Source organism: Petromyzon marinus, chromosome 41, assembly GCF_048934315.1.
Source record: "Petromyzon marinus isolate PM22_M1 ecotype Great Lakes invasive population chromosome 41, UKy_Petmar_22M1.pri1.0, whole genome shotgun sequence".
Classification (NCBI taxonomy): Eukaryota; Metazoa; Chordata; class Hyperoartia; order Petromyzontiformes; family Petromyzontidae; genus Petromyzon; species Petromyzon marinus.
The window spans coordinates 2,182,372-2,205,356 of NC_133707.1; the positions used below are offsets into that span (position 1 = coordinate 2,182,372).

The 22,985-nt window shown below is 48.2% G+C and overlaps 1 protein-coding gene across 2 annotated transcripts in view; it reads right to left on the minus strand.

Annotated features, from left to right (window-relative positions):
• Positions 1–6,237: 6,237 nt before the first annotated feature.
• LOC116951045 (substance-P receptor) overlaps positions 6,238–22,985 on the minus strand; it is a 102,133-nt gene continuing 85,385 nt past the window's right edge. For both annotated transcript variants that reach the window (XM_076073221.1, XM_032969371.2), the window contains one exon: positions 6,238–16,241. In XM_076073221.1, coding sequence (XP_075929336.1) covers positions 15,764–16,241 — 478 coding nt within the window. In that variant the 3' untranslated portion in view covers positions 6,238–15,763. The remainder of the gene's footprint in view (positions 16,242–22,985) is intronic.

The window sequence follows — 22,985 nt, forward strand, 5'->3', positions numbered from 1 at the left end:
CTTTGTCAATGCACTGCTGGATGAAGGGCCTCCCCGTGAGGATTGCTCGACCACAATTCACCACGCGTGTCATTGCGAGTTTGGTGAGCCGGGTGGTTCTGGCCAAGACCAGTTCGAACAAAACAAAAAAACCACACCTGTCACTCATGTCAATCTCCCTGGGCCAGGAGTCGAATTCGAGTAAACAGGGCCCACGGCGGGGTTGTGCTAACCGCTGTGATCTTCGCCGCCGCAACCACTGCAGGGATATAGGGGTGGAGGGGGTGGGGTGGATTAAAGAGGACTTTTTTTTTCTTCAGAATATGACGCAGGCCGCTAATGTGCTGCAGAACACTTAAATGCGAACGCTACAGGTCCCCCAATAAACATTAACGTCAGACGCTGTTCTACTAAACGAGGCAATGTTCCCGAGCACAGAATTAGTCTCCGCACGCAAACAACGCATATCGCTGTGTTGCCAAGGCACAAAGTATAATAATAATATAACAATATACCCGCGCTGCTTGTGCTCCGAGCACACAGATAAATCAAATAAATGCACATTTTCTGAACCACAAAATATGTGTAATGCATCTATTGTATATCCTGATATATGACGATTGCTTGTAATAGTGCTTGGATAGTGTTGGGATGGGCGACCACCATGAATTACAGGGTGACATAGGTTTCAGGGCTACAGGCTGGGCAGTGCAGCAATTTCCACGATGTAGTTGTACTGCACGTCTATACTCCAACATCAATGCTCCCTATCTTCACCTACCCGCACTGCCCAGTGTGGTGGGATCCAGTCCAAATAACCCACTCAGGGAGGGGGGATTCACCAGCAGCGGATCGACAAAGGTGCTGCACTTGTTATGAGCCTTAACTTAGTTTGTTCAGCCGGAGGAGTCATTAAATGCGCTCCGAATCCAATGGCATTTGGCTTCTTGTGCCTCGAGCTTTTCCCAATAGGAACGGAGCCAAGAATACCCCGCGACGTAAAATCAAAATCGGAAGCAGCGGGCCCGCGAGTAATTTGGTTCGGTGTTCCGCAGCCGTGCCGAGGAGTTCGCCAGACGGGTCGACGGTGTCCCGGATCGGCCGGGGGTGTTCCAGTCGCACACAACGAGCGCCGGCGGCACAAATGCGGCGGTGTGGCCAGGGCCGACTTAGCGAAGGGTAGGGGGCTTTATGGCAACCCATGGCCTCGGATCTTGAGACCCTCCACCACCCCCATCACCCCCACCACCCCCACCATTGTTTTTGTTTTTATGCAGCTTTGTGAACGTTTGAATTACAATACTATGCATTACTATTGCACTATAACGAATTCTGTTGGTAATTTGATGGTTTTTGCTGCTATTAAGTCCCTCGTGATGAGCCACTTTGTTTAGGTATCATTTCTGGCCAGGCCGTTTCCGTAAAATAAGTGAATAGCTCAGTGGACTTTACCTGGTAAGATAACAATATAGTTCAGTTGTATTTGTATATATTCTATACTTTGCACTCCGATCGTGTTTTTGTGTTGTTTGTTGTAACGTTCTGACCCGCTGCTACTGGACATATGTGAAAAAGAGCTTCATAGCTCATGGGATTCCTCCAGTCTAAATCATTATTCTGATTCTGATGTGCATTATCTTGGAAAATCCAAATCTCCTCGTGGGCTCATCGGCATCAAATCCCCAGCACCCTCCGCCCTGAAATCGAGACGGCCACTCTGGAAGGCACGGCTCGACTCTTCTGTCAACCCAACGACAGGTGACGTGGGGTGGGTGGGGGGGGTTATGGTGGAGTTCCAAACAAGAACCGCACTGAAAACCTGGTCAAGGAGCAGCCCTGGGTCGTCTCTGCAGCCCTGACGACGGTGGGGACCTCTCCCAAGCGCGTCTCAACAACAACAGCACGTGGTGTAAGACGGTCTGCAGGATGTTTCCTCCATTGATGGAAGAGGTGCAAAGCATCAGGCGCATCTCGATGATGACCGCTCCAATACAACGCGCATACTCTGGTGGAACGAGCGGACTCCACTCAGCTACCCCAATACAACGCGCGTACTCTGGTGGAACGAGCGGACTCCACTCAGCTACCCCAATACAACGTGCGTACTCTGGTGGAACGAGCGGAGTCCACTCAGCTTCCAACCCGGATGCAGTGGATTGGCTTACAAAATCAAAATAACAATTATAGCCTGCTGATCTTTTTTTCAAACGGCAAATGAAAGAAGATCTGCGAGTGTGTGTATTATATTGGCACTAAGCCACATCCGTTTCGCCTTAATATGTCCTCATGATACCGGAGTGGTGTGTTGGTATACAAGGAACGATAAGACAGGATTATTATGGATGTGGGGTAGCTCGTAGACTTGTGGTAGTGCCGAATGCTGATAATCCCTACACTCGGACACGGCCCAGCAGCGTTATGGAAAATATTGAGTGAGACATTAAGCCCCTTTGACATTACAAGGGAGCTATGTGCTAAAGTGTAAATTTTTATACTTTAATGTTGAGTTACAATTCGTATCTCTTTGAAAAAAACGGATCTGAAATCATCAAGGCATTTAAAAGAGCATTGTTTGGCATCGGGCGTGCAATGGTGGTGGTGGTAAAACATTAAAGGAAAACAAAGTTAATATATTGTTCATTGATTTTTTTTCGGTAAAGTCAAGTTCGTGACTTTACCGAAAAAAACAATGAGTAATTTTATGCAGTCACGAAAGCTTTCATACTTTATTAATGTATTGTTGGTGATTTTTATCTGCTTGGCTCCCTGGAAGTGCACTTGGAAGGGAAACGAATCCAATCAGGCAACTGAGTTGAAGATCCGCATCCTGACATGGTTCAAGCACAGAGCCTCTTTCTGTCTGTGCTACATTGGGCATTCAGACATGAGTGCATGGGCGGGAGAAGTGCTGTGCTGTGTAGTGGTGGCTGTGTGGTGCTGTGTGTGTGTAGTGGTGGCTGTGTGGTGTTGTGTGTGTGTAGCGGTGGCTGTGTGGTGTTGTGTGTGTGTGATGCTGTGTGTGTGTGGTGCTGTGTGGGTGTAGCGATGGCTGTGTGGTGTGGTGTGTGTGTGGTGTTGTGTGTGTGTGGGGCTGTGTGTGGTGCTGTGTGTGTGCGGTGCTGTGTGTGTGTGTGGTGTTGTGTGTGTGTGGTGCTGTGTGTGTGTGGTGCTGTGTGTGTGTGCGTAGCGGTTAGCGCACTGCGCTACGAACCCGGCGACCCGAGTTCGATTCCCGCTCACGACCACCAACACCATTGACGATTATCGGAACCGGTCCTGGGCCTCCCCTAGTTCGACTCAGCCTCAAACGAGTATCCGGTGCAGTGAGTAAACATCGCCACTCGGGAGACAAAGACGACTCGGTGTGGTGCTGGCCACCCATTCCCTTCATAGGCGCTCACTAACAGCACTTGCTCCTACAGTATTTCAAGGCTATACGGGGGGATATTTGTCTTGGATGTGTGTTTGTACGAGTGTGTAAGCCGCGTGTGTTGACATCCTGGCAAACCCTTGCAAACGAGATGTCCCATATATAAGAATAGGTTTCACCTTTTCTGGTAATAAAACGAGAGGTGTGAAGATGTTCAAACACCAAACAGAAACTTTTTTACAAGGAATCATGTCTGCATTAACCACGCGTACTTATGGCGAACATGCAAACAAAGACATGCTCTGGTAGTATATGCAGTCCTGGAACTGATTGGTCTGCACCAGAGACAGCCTTCTTCAAGGCCTAGTCTCAACCAGTGTCAGCATGTTCACCACAAATACGTGTGGTTAATGCAGACATGATTCATTGCAAAAAAAATGTGTTGCCAGAAAGGGCAAAACCTATTCGTATGCTTTAACACTGGCGAGAAAAGTCCCATGAGGTGTTCCATATCCGATGGATAATTCCAGTAAAAAAATATATGAATTAAAATTGGAGACAAACAAAAACCCCACGTCAAACTCGATCTGGCCCTGATCTCCGCCCGTCACTCCCAGCCCACGCACACAGAGTCCCGGTCGAGCCACGAGGGCTGCACTTGTTCCAATTGTGAGCAGATGGCGGTGGAGAGTTGGAGATGACAAATTGGATGTTGACTGCCAGAGCTGAAACTTCATTTGCCAGTGCGGTGGTGTGCGTTGCCCTGTTGCAGCGGCTAAGGCGCAGCCCACAGCAGGCAGCCACCAAAGTACAATAGGCACGTTAATCACGCGCGTACAAAATAAAAAAAAACACTCTCTCTCTGCTCAGGCAAGTGCTGGGTGGTGCTACATATCCAATACTGGTCCTGAACCAGCGGTGGAAATTCCACATTCCTATGGCAGGGCCCGCGGTTAGCTGCGGTACTCTGGTTTAATGCGCTGCGCTATGAACCCTGCGACCTGGATTAGATTTGATTGGTACCGACGGTGTGTTCGCGAGCAGCTCTTGACAGCCATCTGTGCACGTCCAACGCGTGCATGGTGGGACTCGCGCTTCTTCATCATTGTCATCATCAGCCGCGATCAATCCTCTGTTGGACGAATGCCTCCCCCCAAACCATTGCCATCTCTTACGATGCCGTGATGTAACAATTCCACGTGGCACCTGCGCACGAGCGGGTTACAATGCTCCGTCTGCGCAGCGGATGCCCCTCTTGGGTGAGTTCCGTTCCTTGGCTGCCACTCCATCACGAGTCGCGACCACCGGCCATCATCCATTCTCGTCACGACGTGTCTTGCGCACAAGCACACTTACTTTTCTAGACATTCAACACGATGTCTCTAGCCTGCTTATGTTCTTTAATCCACGTATCCCCCCTCACGTTCTTAAAAGGTCAAGCCAAGTCTATGTCTGGTTCTCTCTCTCTCTCTCTCTGCTGTCTCTGTGTCTGTCCATGTCTCTCTCTCTCATCCTCCATGTCTCATTGTGCCTCAAGGGCCGCAATTTCCACTGTGTAGAGTTAAAGGTGCAGCCCTGCAATTTCTTGGTGGAAAATAATCTTCACATCAAGGAACTCTACAAGGAACCCTCTCAAAGGTACGGTCTCTGGCCAACTCCTCGACGCTCGCCGGATATCTTGGAAGCGGTCGGAGTACCCACGCTTTACCCAAGATGTCATCTTCCTCGCCTGGTGTGCAGGAGGTAGTAGATTCGATCCCGACCCTAGCGCCTGTATATTTGGAGTTTGCACGTTCTCCTTGTGGTAGCGTGGATTTCCCCCCAGGTCCTCCGGTTTTTACCTCCACATTTAGATTCAGTGTGCCTTTCGAGTATTTGGCTACGATGAATGTCCACACGATAATCTTCGTTGAGCTATCACTTGTGGTCAGGTCGCTTCTGAAAAAGAGCTATATAGCTCAGTAGGCATTACCTGATAAAATAAAATAGTTTAGTTTAAACCGTTAACTTCCACGCCGGGAGCTGGAATCGAACCGATGGCCTCTGGTATCATAGCCGTGACACTGCAGCAGCATTCCTAAACTAACCACCGACGGTGCACTCAGTTACCTCGCCTCCCTCGTCTCGTTTCATGTCCCCTGCCGCCCACTCCGCTCTCAATCCCTCCTACTCCTCACCATTACCCCCCTCTCCTTGCGCACAATCACCGTTCCCACCCCATTCCCCTACTGGCTCCCTTGCACTGGAACAAACTTCCCCTCCACATGAAGCCCCTGCCTCAAGACCCCCACCGCTTCTCCACTGGCCCATCCTTCCCTCCATCCGTAGGTACCCACCGTAATTCCCGTACCCACCAAACCTCCCTCCCCATACCCCATCCCGCATCACTTTAAGCTACCCTCCTCATTGTACCACTCATAACCCTTGTAAAACGCCTTGGGTGAAATCGCTGTGTAAATACAAGACGAGATATAAAGAAACTTGCTCAGTCAAACAGTCATCATCAGGTGATGATTCTTGGTGGAAAAGGTGATGATGACTGTTTGTGTTACAGTCGAAACGTCGTGAGAATTGTATTGTTTTATATATTTTATTGTTTCCCTACAACGTGACTTTACCGAAAGAACCAAGAATATGAATCACTGCAGTCACGAAAGCTTTAAATCCAAATTTAAACTTGCTCAGTGTTTCAGCCGCCGTGCCGGTTGAGGAGCGAGTGAAATGTGCTCGCCGCTGTGACAGCGTCTGCGCTCTGCGCAAAGTGCCTCGATCTAATTGACGAGCGAGGCGAACTCGGCGAAGACGGGACATTGAACCTGCGCGTATATTTATTTATTTTTGTTTACGTCAGGCGAAGGAAAATAAATAATTCACACCGTGAAACGGTACCACGTATATCGCTGTTCAACCTTTACTGTCGGCCGAGTGCAGTGACACACACACACATTCAACTCATTGTCATATTCATGGTAATATCACGCCCGCGGATTCGCGACAGAGGCGGCTTGAATCGCGCTCACAACGACAGAGATAACCGCACGTCGAAACGAAACAAACCCTTTTTATTAGAAGCCACTGACGTAAAAACCTCCGCACACTGCATGGATATAATCGCGTTCCAATATCGGTGAGCGCTGCAGCTGGGATTTTAAAAACGAGCACGAGAACGGACACTCGACGGGTATGCACTCGACGTTCCGGAGACACCCTACGACTTGCGTGCCCACGAGCGACGTCCGCGCTCTGCGTGCGGTTGCGGGGAGCGGCAAGTGGCAGCTGCGCTCCGAACCACCGGGGACCCGGGTTCGAATCCCGCTCGCAGGCCAACGCCGGTGACGATTATCTGGACCGGTCGTGGGCCTCAAATGAGTAGCCGGTGCGATGCGTGACCGTCGCCACTGGGGGAGGCAAAGGCGGCCGGGCGTGGTTGCTGGCCACCCACCCCCTCGTGTGCCGTGCCGGCCTTCATAGGTGCTGCTCGCTAACAGCACTTGCCCCGACAGTCTGTTACAGGCTATGCGGGGGATCTTTGTCTTTGTGAGGGTGTTTATATAGTTACGAGTGGTTATGAACATCAGACCTCGTATATACTCTACATCAATACACGTTCAATGAATAACCGTGCTCACTTATTGACTGCCTTAAGAAATATATATGTATATACACTATATAAAAGCGCCAAGCTGTTAGCGATCAACGGTGGCTCGCGGTCGAATGTCCGTGACCTGCTTTGGACGGCGACAATAAATACGGAACACCGCGAGAAACGTCAAGTATCGAAGGGTGAACGTGAAGCCTGACTAAGATCTCTGCTGCCCGCCCACCACGCCCGTGCGTCTCAGCATTCGACGGCTCACAGATGGTCGCGCAGGGAGAGTTTCGTGCGAGTGCATGACGGCCCAGCGGAGTGTGCAGGCGGTGCGACTGCGCCGTGAACCCGTGGGCTGGAAGAGGCCAGGTGACGGGTTATGAAGGGGAAAAGGGGAGGATTGGGGGGGGGGGGGAAGAGGCAAATTGCACAGTGGACGCCCCATTTAATTCCCTGCGAAATGGTCCATGCCAACCACACACTACCCCACTGATGCTGCCATACACGTGGATGTTGCCCTAGATATGTTTAACACGCAGGATGGGGTGGGGGAAGATCACGTGAATATCAATGTAAACCCGTCACACAGCCAATCAGAAAGGTTTGTCACGTAAACAAAACGTGCCAATTAGTTACCAGTTGTTAAATAGACCAAACCAGGAGGAGGATTTCTCCACAACTCTGGCTGGCGCCTGATGATGCTGGTTGTAATTACCGGCAACACGTCACGGAACTCGAATTGTAAACGTTGCCTGTTTACTCTCCAACACACCGGTGTGCTGAACCAGTAACGATTTGGTGGCGGGTTTCAAGATACATTCATATTTACACAATCTAACCCAAAAAACTGCTCTATTATGCCCCATGTATAGTCAGGAAAGCCTCACTTAAGACGATGTATCAGTAGGGTCCTGCTACACGTTTGGCCAATTCCACTCGCGAGTGATTCCCTTCACATTGGAGGATACCGGAGAAAACCCACCGCGTTTCCGAGGGGGTGACACTTGATTAAAGAGCCTGCACAGATGGATTCAATAATCCGCTATTGGCTATCTCGTGACCATTTACATTTTCTTCCCCTCCGGGGGTGGCAATATCTAGTCTCTCATCATGTCTAGACATTTTTTTTTCATCTGGAAAGCACGTAGCAAGTTTTCTCGCAACAAAAATAAAGGTGACGCAAAAACAATAAATACGAACACGTGATCGTGTAATGTACAATTCGCTGCTTGAAGTTCAACACCGCATTGAAGAGTTCACACCGTCGGTCTCTTTGTACATTTGGGATTTTAAAGAGGCAAAACAACGAAACGGCTTCCGTGTCGGACGCCTCTCCCTTCCGTCGGCTCGTTCGCAAACAATGGGGACGAGCAATCGCTCGCGCAGGTTCTCTCTGACTCCAGCCAGACTGGCGGAGTCACTCAACCTCAATCCCTCCTCTGCCTGTCATCGATCGATCTCGTACCGATGCGTCTATCCGCCTGGTTTTCTGAACTAAAATTCAACTATATTCTTGGGTCTTTCGGTGAAGTCACGTAGATAGGTTCAAAGAAAATAATGAGAGGTAACGGAAAACCGCGACTTTTCTATCGCGACGCAAGCGTAGTAGTTTTCTGTTATTTTTTTTATTATTATTTCTTTGCACCTATCTACGTGGTGACTTTACCGAAAGACCCAAGAATATGAATTCCTGCAGTCACGAAAGTTTTAAGTTAAAACTAAACTATGCTTTATTTTATTTTACCAGGCAAGGCCCACTGAGCTGTGTAGCTCTTTAACAGTATCGACCTGGCCATGAAATAATTTTCAGTTTAACAAAGCGGCTCACCACCTGGACATTTATCGCAGCCAACTACTCTAAACGCGCGTTGATGCTAGATGTGGAGGGACAAACCGGAGGACCTGGAGAAAAATCCAAGCGACCACGGGGAGAGAGACATGCAAACTCCAAATATAGCAGGCGTCAGGGTCGGGATCGAAACCACGACCTCCTGCACACCTGGCGAGGTAGTGAACATCTCGCCACCGTGGCACCCCTATGTATCTTGCACCTCCTCTCGTTCCCTTCTTTTTCTTGAGCCACGATCGCTGCCGCAGTCAGTCTCGACGCTTTCATGATTGCGACCGAATGAAGCATTTGATAAAGTCGTTTAGTGCCAGGTGGCAGCGTTGAGACCGTTCCACGAACGTTAACTTCCAATATTCACGTTGGCCGTTAACATGTTAACATTTCTTGATGATGAAAAATAATATTAATGATAATAATCTGCACGTGTAACTAAGCAGATGATATAGGAATACTGTAACAATAATAATAGCGTGATTGTATAAAAAATAAAGTATACATACATTACACACAATCACACTTGGCCTATCGAGTCACAACTTTTACATTAAGAGCACAGGTGAACGATAACAACTGTATCACAATCCCAAAAGGGGCCAATAGACACACTTTGGTACACACAACATTACATCGACGTCGTCAAAGCCCCAGTCGGTAGGACCGATGTCCTCCAATGTCTTTTTCGTGTTGCGCTGCAAAAACGCATTTTGACAGCCGCACAACACAACCGGGAACCCCCGTACAGTCGCATTGACTGCACGGGTGCTTGTTGAATATGTAATATATTTGTGAGCAAATCATGTAAAAAATAAATGTATTGTCTTTTTCTTAACTATTACATATGTATAAAATTGTGGTGAGGCCACGCAATCGTCTGGCAATATTTGTGTCATAAGACCCATCCACCACCCGACACAGCCAAACAGAATTGACTGCCACGTGCACAAGCGTAATTAACGTGCCAATTAGTATGATTTCAGCTCGCCGATGAGTCGCAAATAAAATTTTGGCAGGCAAATTTAGCAATTAGATACCAGGAAGTTTCGCTTGAATCTGCATTCGGCATTTTCAGGACCGAATCCAGTCATGGAGCATACCATAAGTGACAAGCTCTGCTTTACGTAAATAAACCATTTGTGGTTCTACGCTCCCTTCCCCAATATTAAGTTTGCCAATTGGTTTAACGCAGAGCAGGGGATGGATAATATAATTACATCGCTGAATCATTCGAGGCAACAGGCTGTGGCTTGAGGAAACTTTAAGTCAGCAGTGGATTGTGCATGGCTCATGATGATGGCAATGCCAAAATATCATTAAACTTTTAACATCTTGGGAAAATTAGCAAATTTCCCCAGGACTTGCACCTCAAATAATATCCTACAGCAGTAAAGTGCTGGATGCCACCACATTTGCTCACGTGATTTGCAAGTTTGATCCTTACCCGTGTATTGATAGTTATTTTTTTAATGTTCAATTTTATTGAGGGACTGTGAATTGTCTTGTTGTGGTCTGGGACTGTTTTTGCTATTGTATTACTGCCTTGCCCAAGTCTGAGAATTGATGTACTTAGAAATTTAACCTGGTATACTTTAGTTATTCATATTTATTTATATTCAGTGATTCTTACCTTTTCTACACTTTGCACTCGTATCGTGGTTTTTTTGGCATTGTCTGTTGTAACGTTCTAACCCGCCCCTACTGGACATCTGTGAGAACAAAAAAAAAACAGCATCACAGCTCATCGGATTCCTCCAGGATAAATAAAGATTCTGATTCTGAAAAAAAAAAGAGGACATCTTGGGAACACCAAGACAGGTGACAACCCTAGGTTCAAGACCCTTGACAAGCTTATGTTTCAAGCCAAGTGCAATCACTCGCAGGGATAAGGGAGGAGGTACGGCCCTTATGGAAACAGGGTTTTTTTTTTCGTCAACATTTTTACTTGACCCTGCTGTACGCGCAGCACGTGGGAGGAATCGCAGTGCGACGGTGAGCACATCGCACTCGCAAACAAACCCAGGGGGCACAGGTTCGATTGCTCTTTCTGCTGTGACCCAGAGGTCGACTGGTTTCCTGAGCGATGTTATTCGTCACGAACTTCATTGCGGACTTCGTTCAAGTAACATCTCACACAGGGACCCCCTACCGTCGAACCTCCCGGTGTCAACCCTCCACGCCGCCAATGGTCGACCATCAACCAAATCAGGACCGGGGGGCCATGTGGCCGACGCGGCCAACCGATGCCACAAAAAAGATTCGGCGGCCTGCGAGTGGTGCGGCCACAAATCCCAAAACCGTCGAGCGCCATCGTGAACACTCCGTCGCTGCCGCTGTCGTGTTCACTCCTTTGAAGGAGGAACGGACGAGATCCACTCCGCGACTGAACAATTGAGTGAATAATACATCTAAAATTACGTCTTTAATTTGCCGCTATTAATCCATATGAAAGATGAAGACCGCTTTGATTCCTAGCGCGGCAGGCTCGAACAACGGGGCAAAGGTTTCAGCAAAAATGTCATCCACCATCTGCCTCCACCCGGAGCGGGCACACGGTGCGGTCAAGCGTGGGCTACCGCCTCCTCTTCCAACACATCGTGATCAGGGTGGAAGATTAGACCAAACACCCTCTCAGAGCTCCCTAAAGTGCCTTTTAGCAAGCACGTGAAATATTTGGAACATTTTCTTTTTTGCATCCACGGTCTGAGGAGATCGCATTCACTCCGCCTAAATCACGTCATTGCACAGGGGTAGCTGGCAAAAAAAAAACAATCTGTAGCCCATGGCTGATAACAGCATCATGCAGAGAGGTTGACTCATTGACTATTAATATACTGTCGTTTACACACCTTCAACGGACGGTGGAATATCCATAACAGAGTTATTTGGGTTAGATCGCGTAAACATAAATGTGTCATTAAACCCACCAACACATGCGTGCATATTTATACACGCATGTGTATATTTCTACACGCGTGTATAATTCTACACGCATGCATATTTCTACACGCGTGCATATTTATACACGCGTGTGTATATTTCTACACGCGTGTATAATTCTACACGCATGCATATTTCTACACGCGTGTATATTTCTACACGCGTGCATATTTATACACGCGTGTATATTTCTACACGTGTGTATATTTCTACACATGCGTGTATATTTCTACACACGTGTATATTTCAACACGCGTGTATATTTACAGTATCTCTATTGAAAGCATGTTGTATATAATATGAATGCAGAAAAAACACAAACCGATAACAATTTAGTAAAATGCCATTTGTCACTGCAGCATTGTGATTAAAATGAATTGCCATCACAATGATGAACATCTGTTTACAGCCAGTGGTGGAAATTTACCATTCCAATAACAGGGGAGGGGGAGACTCTCTATAAAACAACCACGTGACTCGCCCACAAAGTGGTATTTATTTTATCAACTGCTGGGGGATGATGGGCTGAGTCAAACCCCCCAAATCAGGATTTGAACTCTCAACCTTTCGACTGTGAGCCGTCTCACTCTGCTGCTGGATCCACTCGGCCGGGATTATGCTGAAGGATTCCCAACTGAAAGTCCACTGCACCGTGAGCTGTACGACTGATGGCAGATTAAAGCATCGTAGGGCTTCCTTAAAAACATAATCAGGCTCAGATCCAAAACGATAGCACCCTGTTGAGACCCACTGACAGACCGTGCCCTCGTATTCTCGATGGGACACGGATTACAGTGCCGAGGAAAATTAGAAAATTTGCATTTTAATTGAACAGAAAATGAGAATGACAAAATTTAAATGTGTAAAAGACAGGATTAAGAAAAAAATAATAACGAATAAGAAATGTTGACAACACTTACACAATTCCAAGTCAATATAACATGACAGCTTAGTTGCATTCGTGCAAATTACTGACACCAAATAGTGCCAAAAGTTGAAAAACAATGCAATACTCAGCCTCAACTTAGCCCCAAGTGTGTCACTGATGTTGACCCTACCTAGCACAAAGTTGCCCTTGCGGACACAGCAATAGTTAAACATTTTCTAAGGCTGCTCGAAGATCATTGTCTTTGCTTATACAGGTTTCCCTCGCTTTATGTGGGTTTGGTTTGTGCAATTTCGCGAACTTGCGGATAATCCATTTCTACCTAAAATTCGCGATACACGGGTTGAATTCACTCGTGAGCGGCTATGCGGTCAGATGTGGGACAACACCGTGTGTACTGTGTGCGCTACTCGGCAGGCAGCTGTCTAGTGCAATGCATTGTGGGTTAGGTGACTGTGGGGGGCTATGCTACGCAATTTCACATTGTGCACCCTTTTCGTGGAATTCATCTCCTGCATAAGGCCAGAGAAACCTGCACAAAGAACCACAAGTCTCTTTTAAAGCTCATAAATTAACGTTCAAAACTATCCCCGCAGAATGTCTGCAGTCGTCTAGGACAAAGAGTTAATTCCATACATCGTAATCATGAGCCCTTGACACCGTTTGATCCACAGGGAGAGTGAGTGGGTGGGTGGAGGCAAAAGCGAGATGATTGAGAGATTTTGTACCGAGCTGGGAATTCCCCCTCAGCAGCTGTAAGCATCAAAATCAGAATATTTATTAATAATTAATGAATCCGATTAGCTATAAAGCTCTTTTCACAGATGGGAGCGGCATGAACGATGCACACAGTTGAACCGGGCAGGCGGCTCAGCCGCAGGAGTGCTTGCTCGCGAACGAACGCAAGGCTGCGAGTTCCAATCCTGATTGTGGGTTGATGAAGAACAACGTCACTCCGTGGTCGATAAATTATATACCGTCTTTCGTATCATGTTATGGGGGAGTCAAAAGTGGTTGTTCTAGCGGTAAACTCGCCCCTGCCATACGACCGTAGAATTTCCGCCACACGATCTGGGCCGTAAATGCAAGACAAGCAACTGCCCCAATGCTCATTTCAGCAGAAAATTATTTCGTTTTTTGTTCCCCCTACCTGGGGATTTTTAAGAGTCCATGATTTGGCATGTCCGCTCCTTTACGATGGACTACTCAGCACTGCTGTCAGATCCTACGGACGATGATGCTCGCAGCCAACTCGCTGCCTCGGCAATCCTATCCCTCCGCGTCTGCGCAGATTTTGGCGGTTCAAGTAACAACGGGACTGCGTCGTTTTGAAAAGCGTGCCGAGAAACATCGCTGCCGATGCAAAACATCGTGAATGTGCAGCCCTCGCGATTGCTTACTCAACGCCACTGCTGACAAAACAGCCAGCTGGAGCGAGATCCAGAGACCCTCTCTCGAGGGTAGGCGGTGAATTCTTCGATACCAGCCAGTCATCGTGGAAGTACCCACTCTTTACCCCACTGCACGCGACCTGCCGATTGACCAATTGTGGTGCAGCCGTTTAGACCGCTGGGTGGACAGATGCACATTTGTTTTGACTGCTGCGCCGGGAGATAGAACTGGTCCAGTGTGCTCACCATGATAACTTTCTTGTGCAACTAAGATCTTGTACTGTATGACCTCTGTACGGTCGCCGCAGGACACTCATAACAAAAGGGCCGAGCAGCTCATTGGGCCCTTACTGCTGAAATAAATAAAATATATATAAAAAATATATCCATCGCTGATGTACGTGTCTCTTGTTTCATGGCCTGTACAGAAGGTGGGATAAACTTATGAAGCAGACGCAAACAGTTGGAGGCCACTAATTTCTTATTATCCAAGCAATCACGTTAGACCATTCGGATCGAGGGCATGGCACATTCCAGTTTTTTTTATTCCTTCTGTCCTTCTTTCTACCTACTCCTCACTCCATCCGTTTTCAATCAATAAGTATTGTATATATCAGCCAGAATGCACAGGCGAGGAAGAATATTTTTACGCAGCGTGGTCTTAAATTGTAACGGCATCGCCTGGGTTTGCTATGTTGATGGGTCAGGGCTGTGCCCCACGTGGGAGGGGGTAATAGATACGCACAAAACTAAATTGAGACATTTATTTGAGGCGAGTATGCCCGATCGTCTGCTGATGACAGTGATAGAGGATGTCGCGTGCTTTCTCTGCTGGTTTTTTTTGTAAGTTTTGTTTCATTGTCGGAATGTTTTTTTTCTAGATCTGTATGTTAAGACCAGGCTGGAATTTGATTTTCATCTGCATAACCAGGTTTCTCCATTTATGTTTGGCAAACATGATTGGAAAATATTTTTTAAGTAAACACATTTCTCTTTATTGTTTAGTGGACGTGTATGCGGATTATATGAACCTTATGGCGGTACTCCGGGGCATCACAGTACCCCCGGCTCTCGCACAATGTCCGTGATGCAGTCATTTTTAGTCTGTTGATGGTCGGCGATGCGGAAATCGACTCGTCTCGACGAGCTGTACACGATGCACCACCGTGGTGCGTACGAGCGTTCAGGGTTTCAGCGACATCGTCCTCGCTGCGTTTCTACTGATTTAAGTTACGTACACCCCTGGAAAATATAGTGTCCCAGAAATAACATATTTAATTGCCTCGGCCATTTTGTATTATTTAGTACCCCAGGGTACCGCCATTAGGATCATATCATCGATCTCGCGGTTAAAAACACGCGAACCAAAAACATATTTATCATGTACATTCATCATTGTCATCATCGGCCTTGATCAATGCACCGCTCGATGATGGCCTCCCCCAAGCCGCAAAGCTACTGCCACGATCCTGCCACGTGACAGCGCGCGTGCGCGCAGGCCGATTTCGAAAACCGTATTTGCATCGCATTTAAACAAAAAATGAATCCTGGTTATGCAGTGTCAAGAATCATCTCTCGAAACGCCACAATCACACCGGGGCTTTAAGCACGGAGCTGGTCAGTCATTGATATGGGAGAGGAGTGGGGGGGGGGGGGCGATAAAGATCATTGCCGTGGCGCTACAACCATCAACGAACCAACACAGGCTGGGCGCTCAGGCGAAAGGGAAGAAGTGTCGGTGGTGGTGGGGGGGGGGCGGCCACGCTCAGTACTCCTCCGTCGACGTGTGCGGGGACGAGTAGAAGCTCGACGAGCGGGAGCCCGGCACGGAGCAGGCCGCCTCCGCCGTGAGCGCCGCCATTTTGGGCGAGACGCTGTTGGGGTCCCGTGCACCGCCACCGCCGCTCGTGAGCGAGAATCGGCGGGCCGCGTTGCCGCGCCGCGCGCTCGGGCTCAGCCAGCCGTCCCTGTCGGCCGCCTGAAGCTTGAAAGGCCCTGCTCCTCCTCCTCCTCCTCCTCCGCTCACCGCTCCTACCGCGGCCGCCATCGCCGCGGCCGCGGGGCCGCCCTCCAGCTCCCCGGTCTCGGCCACCAGCGTGAGGTTGGACTCGATGCGCGACACCGTGTAGGTGCTGCCGGCGCGCGCCTGCAGGCACCGCGTCGACTTCAGCTCCAGCTCCTCGTAGCTTGACACGTCCACGAAGGGGCACCAGCGGAAGGCCCGCTTGAAGCCCACGCGGAACCTGCGGGGGCGGCGAGACGTCGCGCGGGAATTGTCAACGCTGCGATTTTAAATTGGGGGCAAAAGCCACCCCCTTCAGCCCCCCCCCCCTTCAGCACCCCCCCCAGCCCAACCTCCGGCCCCCCCAGCCTTCCCTCAGCCTCTGCCCAGCCCCTCCAGTCCACCCGCATGGTGATTTGATTTGTTTCGCTTTGTCAGGAGGGTGGAGGGTGATAGTTAACATGATTCGACATCATACCTTCGTCGTCATCATCATCATCATCACCACGATCCATGGGCAGATAGCTGCCTAGGTGTCCACTGCACATTTCTTCATTTGTTTCCACTTTCCTCTCTGTCTTGTGCCACTATGCTCAAGCAGTGCCACATCTTTCTGACACCAGTCTCTTACGTCGTCATCAAGCCATTCTCGTTGAGGTCTTTCTCTCCTTCCAGTTCCTTTCATTTTCCCGAACAACACATTTTTACGTTCCTGTTGCTGTCCATCCTACACACGTGACCAAATAGTGGCAATTTATTTATCATCACTGCCTGCATTAGGTCATCTTCTTTGTGCAACCTTAATCTTCAATGTTGGTCATCACAACATAGACGTACCTGCACCATCTAGTTTAGTTTGTTATCCTTTAATTTGTTGTCCTTTCCCCGCACCTACGATTAGCATGGTTGGCTACGTAAGGTGCCAAAGAACTTCAGCATACATACATTGAACCCAAAAGAAACCAATTGTGAATGAACAGCCGCTGTGTTTGCCGCATGGTGCATTCAAAAATAGATAAGGGGTTAAAAGCAGCTCAAAGTTGGATCACAAGACGCCCCTAGAGATTTGAATGTGTAGTTCGTTGGACATTGTAATGCGTGGGCTGATGCTTGGGCCACATTAAACAATCCCCGTCTGTCGGAGAAATGTAGCAACTCGGATTTCGAAGGAAAAAAATCGAATTACATTTCACCCTTCAATGGGAAATCCCACCACGTGCCCTCATTCCCTTGCCACACAGCTCTTCCCCAGTCCAACGTTTATTTCGAGGCTTCTCTGTCTTATGCAGGGTACAACGTCTGATTAGCACGGTTGGCAACGTCCGGTGCAAAAGAAGTTCAACATAGAACCCGTGCGAGTCACTCATTCTAAGTGCGCTCGGGTGTCAATCGGAATCCTTCGTTACCAATCATCGACTCCGCCTCCAAAAAACTTGACAGGACCCTCCTGAAAAAAGAGTCTTGAGACTGACTGAGGCTTTCCTGGGTTAGCAAGCGTAGTATTAATAATAACAACAAAAATAACAGCGCAGAGATTGTATAGACTCCTTTGTGAGAATGAAAACTCCACTGGTGGAGAGAGGCACATGGAGACAATGCTGATGCGATAGCGAGACGAGGCTGGCAGCCAGGGCTGTTTTTATTAGTTTGGTAAAGAGCTCGCGATCGCATTTTGCCTAAAAAGTTTTAGTATTGACATTGATGGATTTCCTCAAATTGTGTAAGCATTTCTCCATTGTATACCTGGGCACTGAGCTGTTGCAATACAGAATAACAATCGCACCCTTTGTTGGCTCACTGCTGAATTAAGGCCTCCCCATAATCCTGTCCTTAATGGAGATTGCTTGACCACACAGCACTACGCTGGTTTATGTGGGATGGTGCGTGTGGACAGCATATACGGACCATTTGAAATACCAAGCATCGCTCGCCACTGATGTTAGCCGTTAGCCTTGGCGGCCGGGGATCAAAGTCAGGTCCGCCCGAGTCATTGGCACAGTGGAGGCTAACCACTGCGCCACCGCCTTTTCCATTCATGTCATGCCTTTAAGGTCCAATACATCACCCCGTTCTCTCAAACTCTGTGAGCTCAAGAGTCTGCTTGGGTTGCTGGGTGAGCATTACCCTCCGTGGGCGGCGATAACGAAGATTTCGGTCCAGCCCTGGGTCTTTCATCGTGAGGAACAATTTGGCTTTGAACCATGTGCCCGCTATTGGCCACGCCAACAAATTGACATCTGTGAAAAACAGCTTCACGGCTCATTGGATTCCTCCAGTATAAATACATATTCTGGTTCCGAACGCTGTCGAATAGATCGTCTGTGTCTCGGTATCGCCAAGGGATCGATAAACGTGACTCTTGCAAAACTCAGCATCATCGTCATCGCCATTAATTGCCTGGAATCTTAATGCAACACCCTCTTAAAAGCTGCTGCTGCTGGATAATGCTACATCAATGGGCATAATTACCAAGCTATGGTTACAGGCAGCCCAAAAAATGTATACATTTGCATATGAAACGGCAGCAAGAAGCAATTGTGCCTTCTCACATTCAACGTTTTTAAAAGTCACAGTGATTTCCTGCCCAAATGAGCGTAGAGGCGTTGTCCATCTCCCATTTCCAGCCATGAGCCAGTGGTGGAAATTCTACATTCCCATGCTGGGAGCAAACTTTGTCCACAGGACAACCACTGTTGACTTAACACTCCGATTAGCATGGTTGGGTATGCACAGCGCTAAAAAAGTTCAACATACATATATTATCGTCAGAGGGATGATTGGCTGGGTCAAAGCCCAACCAGGCTTTGAACTTGGAAACCTTGCTAGCCACCTGCAATGCCGGTATGCCAGTGGACTCGGGTCACTCTTTGCGAATGAGGCCGTCCTTGTATCTCAACTTCTCGCCCTGGCCAAGCGAAATGACTTGAAACATTCATTGCAGATCATTTGGCTGGGTGCGCTTGTAGAGAAGACGGCGTCTTAGCGAACATTGGGGCAATGAAACTTTAAGCGTCAATACCACCTTGAGGTGAATTGGGTGAACATAATATGAATAATAATGGGAATAAACATATCAATGTGCCTTAACAATAATGTATTCAATTGGTTCATATCACCTGTTACGGGACGTGGATCGGAATCGAATGAGCTGTAAAGTGTCCCAAGAAGAACAATAATAATTATCTCAGTATTTGCTCATTCTCGAAGAGCGAGAGAACGAATGAGAAGCTTGAGGAAGAACCGCAGACAAGCGGGAAGGCAGTCAGTCGGTGAGCCGATGCTACCAAGCTCTGCGGTGCGCTGTATGTTCAGATGCGAGCACACGGCACGTTAGCCAACTCCGGTAATCGGAGGTGCCAGGAAAAGGATAACAACAAACTTTACGCAAAAAGCAGTTCCGAAGGAAAATTAAAAATGAGCATTCGCATGGAGGGATACGTGCCGGAAATCACGATGGGAGGCAGGATGGGGGAAGACCGGCTCGTGAGTGCAAAGGTGGAGACGTGAAATTCACCAGTAACGAAAGCGAAGCGGGCTCTGATGGGACACATCACAAGAGGTGCCGCTGAGGTGGCATTGAACAACATCTATTGACGCTCCACTTAAAAAAAAAAACACGATCAACACTTCGACGCGTTCATCTGACGTTGCTCGCCGCGCGTTGATTTGACAACCGTGCAATGAGACATTTAAAATTCCGATTGTAAAGGTGGTGCGCTAAATCAGAGCCTCTCACGTGAGAATGTTTCTGATTGCCTTGTGGGGAGCGGTGGTGTCGAGGTTCGCATGGTGAGCTACAAGCCCGGCCATGGCCAACACCGGTGACGATTATCCGAACCGGTCATCGGCCTCCCCTAGGTCGACTCAGCCTCAAATGAGTACCTGGTGCGGTGTGTAAACATCGCCACTGGGGACACAAAGGCGGCCGGGCGTGGTGCTGGCCACCCACCCCCTCGTGTGCCGTGCCGGCCTTCATAGGTGCTCGCAAACAGCACTTGCCCCAACAGTCTGTTAAGGCTATATGGGGGAATCTTTGTTTTGTTTCTTCTGACACCGTTCTGTGGAGGCATGCTGAGCGCTCTTACATAACTTAGAGGTAAATTCTACACGTGTACCACACATTTACCAATGCAGTGGTCCCTCGGTTAAGGGTTTTAATCCGTTAAACGGAAACTACTGTGAAACCGAAATTACTGTTGATCGAATTTACTTATAATTTGAAAAGTAAGTAAAAATCACCGAGTCTGCAAGAGAGCTTTTTCCACTGCCAAAACAGGAAACGCAACATCAACTCAAGCCAGTCGAGGTGTAAACGCTCATGAATGGGCTTCGCTGGTTGGCTGAGGGCACGCCTCAGCTCCACTTACAAGCACTCTGATTGGCCGAAATTGGTGCCACTTGTACATAACTTAAACATACCGTTAATCTAATTTTTTTTAACGTTAGTCAAAAACCATGGGGTGCTATGAGAGGCGAAACGTTAACCGAAAAACCGTTAACCCAGGAACTACTGTAACAATGCAAAGGAAATGCAGGTGCCCATTCTATATACGAGAGACTGGCTCCCATCGGAGCAATGCGCAATATTCTCCAACATTCACTCCGAACCTGTCGTGATGGGTTGAGCGCGCAAACCCTCTGGCGCCTTGTTCCCACCTCGACGAGAAAGACGACACATTGGGGTTGAGTATTTCCTTTCTCCTCCCCTGTCCACCCATTGCTAGTAATAGAGACATCGGCACGTTCACGGAAAACGCCTCGCAAGTGAACGCTCGTCAAAGGTGAGGTGGCTTGGGTCGCCAGGTAACTCCTCAGAGGTCAGAGCGCTCAGCCGGCACAGCTGAGGGCCCTGGGATAGAATCCATATCTCAGCTGCGTGCGACTAAAACTGGTTTCATCAAAGCGTAGGGATTCATATTCTTGGTTCTTTCTTTGCAGTCGAAACGTCGTGAGAATTTTATTGTTTTATATTTGTATTATTTTATTGTTTCCCTTCTACGTGACTTTACCAAAAAAAACAAGAATATGAATCCCTGCAGTCACGAAAGCTTTAAATCAAAAAGCGTAGGGAGTTGATGGTTTTATCCCCCGGTCAACATTGGCTGACATTGAGGCCCGTCGAGACCCATAGACTTGCACAGAGACCCACAGACTCACACAGATACCCATTGATTCAAATAGACTGAGTTGTGGTTAAAATGCCTTCTCAAGCATAGTGACTTGGTGATCTCAGCTGGGTCAACAATGGCTCGCACAGAGGTCCATCAAGACACATAGACTCACACAGAGACCCGTTGACTCACACAGAGACCCATATATTCACATAGACTTAGTTGCGGTTAAACTGGGTTCTCACACATAGTGAGCTGGTGGTCACTGATGACTTTGTGCCGCACTTAATTTACAACAAGTTCTGAGAATAAACAAATTTAAGCACAATAATGCTGCACGGTTCAGTTCTGAAGATCGATAAACAAGAGCTCCACGTACGCTCCGATTAATCTGCGAATATTATTCGTTTCAAATGAGCCTGTACGGTAATGAGCAAGGGCTTCAAGGACTGCTTGTGGCCATGCGCAACGATGTCTGCGCCGAAACATGGCGCACGGCAATGAGATCCGAGTGAATACTAATGACATAAAAACTAATTAGTTTGTAACGGACAGCTGTTAATCCACCTAAAAACGACAATATCAACGGGAGGTACAAAATTACAATTGCAGATCCGCAGATTTGGAGTGGTGCTGCCGTGGGTTTACTCTGCTTTTGTCATTTTCGCTCGCTCGCGCACCGATGCGATTTTGAGACCGCGTTTACGGGCGCGAGGGCCCCCGCGTAGCCGACTTCTTTCTGCTGAGATTCTCCGAAGGAAGCGTTTTCTGTGTTCGTTCCACCAGCTCTCGGAAGGCAGATGCACCGCGCAAGCAATTTCCCAACCCCGTTCGGTCCTCTAACCCCTTCAGTGCAGAATACCACCGAATGCAATGCACAAAAATATTCGCTTTGTTTGTTTAATTTTAATATTTGACCAGGTAATGCCCACTGCTCTTTTTTTTCTTCCAGAAGTGACCTGGCTTGCAAATGATCGTTCAACGAAGCGGCTTATCACGTGGTAATTTATAGCAGCTGAAGACTCCGAACGTGTGTTTCTACATGTGGAGAGAAAACCAGAGGACAAGGAGAAAAATCCACGTGACCACGGGGAGAACCATGCCGACTCCAAATATACAGGCGTCAGGCTCAGAATCGAATCCACGACCTCCTGCATACCAGGAGAGGTAGCTAACATATATAACGTAGGTTTGGAACATTTTATGAGTTTCAAGGGTAGTACACTGAAACCATCAGTGTCTGCGCTTGAGTACCTGAGAAGAGCTGGGCAGCTACACCAAATTGGTGACCTCATTCAACGTTGAAAAATAAACCAGATTTGGCTTATTTTTACGGAACGAGTGAAAAGGTTGACACGCACACAACCCTGAATGCGCCCTCATGGCGGTTGCTACGCACGTGGCCTGCAATCCAGCACTGGGGAGGCAGTGAGGATCGGTGGATTGCACAAATAAATGTTGCGAAACTCCCTTCCCGTGGGCGTCGAGGAGGAGCCCGTACCCTGGCTCACGAGGAAAAAGGCAGCAAAGTAAGTCCCCGGGTTGTGGAAGACCCGACTTACAGAAATCCGACTTCACGGAAATGCTCCCGTGAATCGTGTTAGAAAAAAAAAATCAATATGCAAAAATTCCTTTGTGTTAGTTACGTAAGCGCAAATAGTGCAGCGCAGTGAATTTGCGTTTGAATACCGCGGAGCAAGGAGTAGGCTCCGCCTTACGCCTCGCTCCACCAAAACGCTACCTGCACTCAGCCCCAGCTTCACCAGGATTAAAATAAATTGATGTTTTTGTAGCGTTACGTAATTCTTTTCCTTTCGTAGCATTACGTGATTGTTTTCGATGCTAATAACTCTTCCCCCCCCCCCCACGCTTCT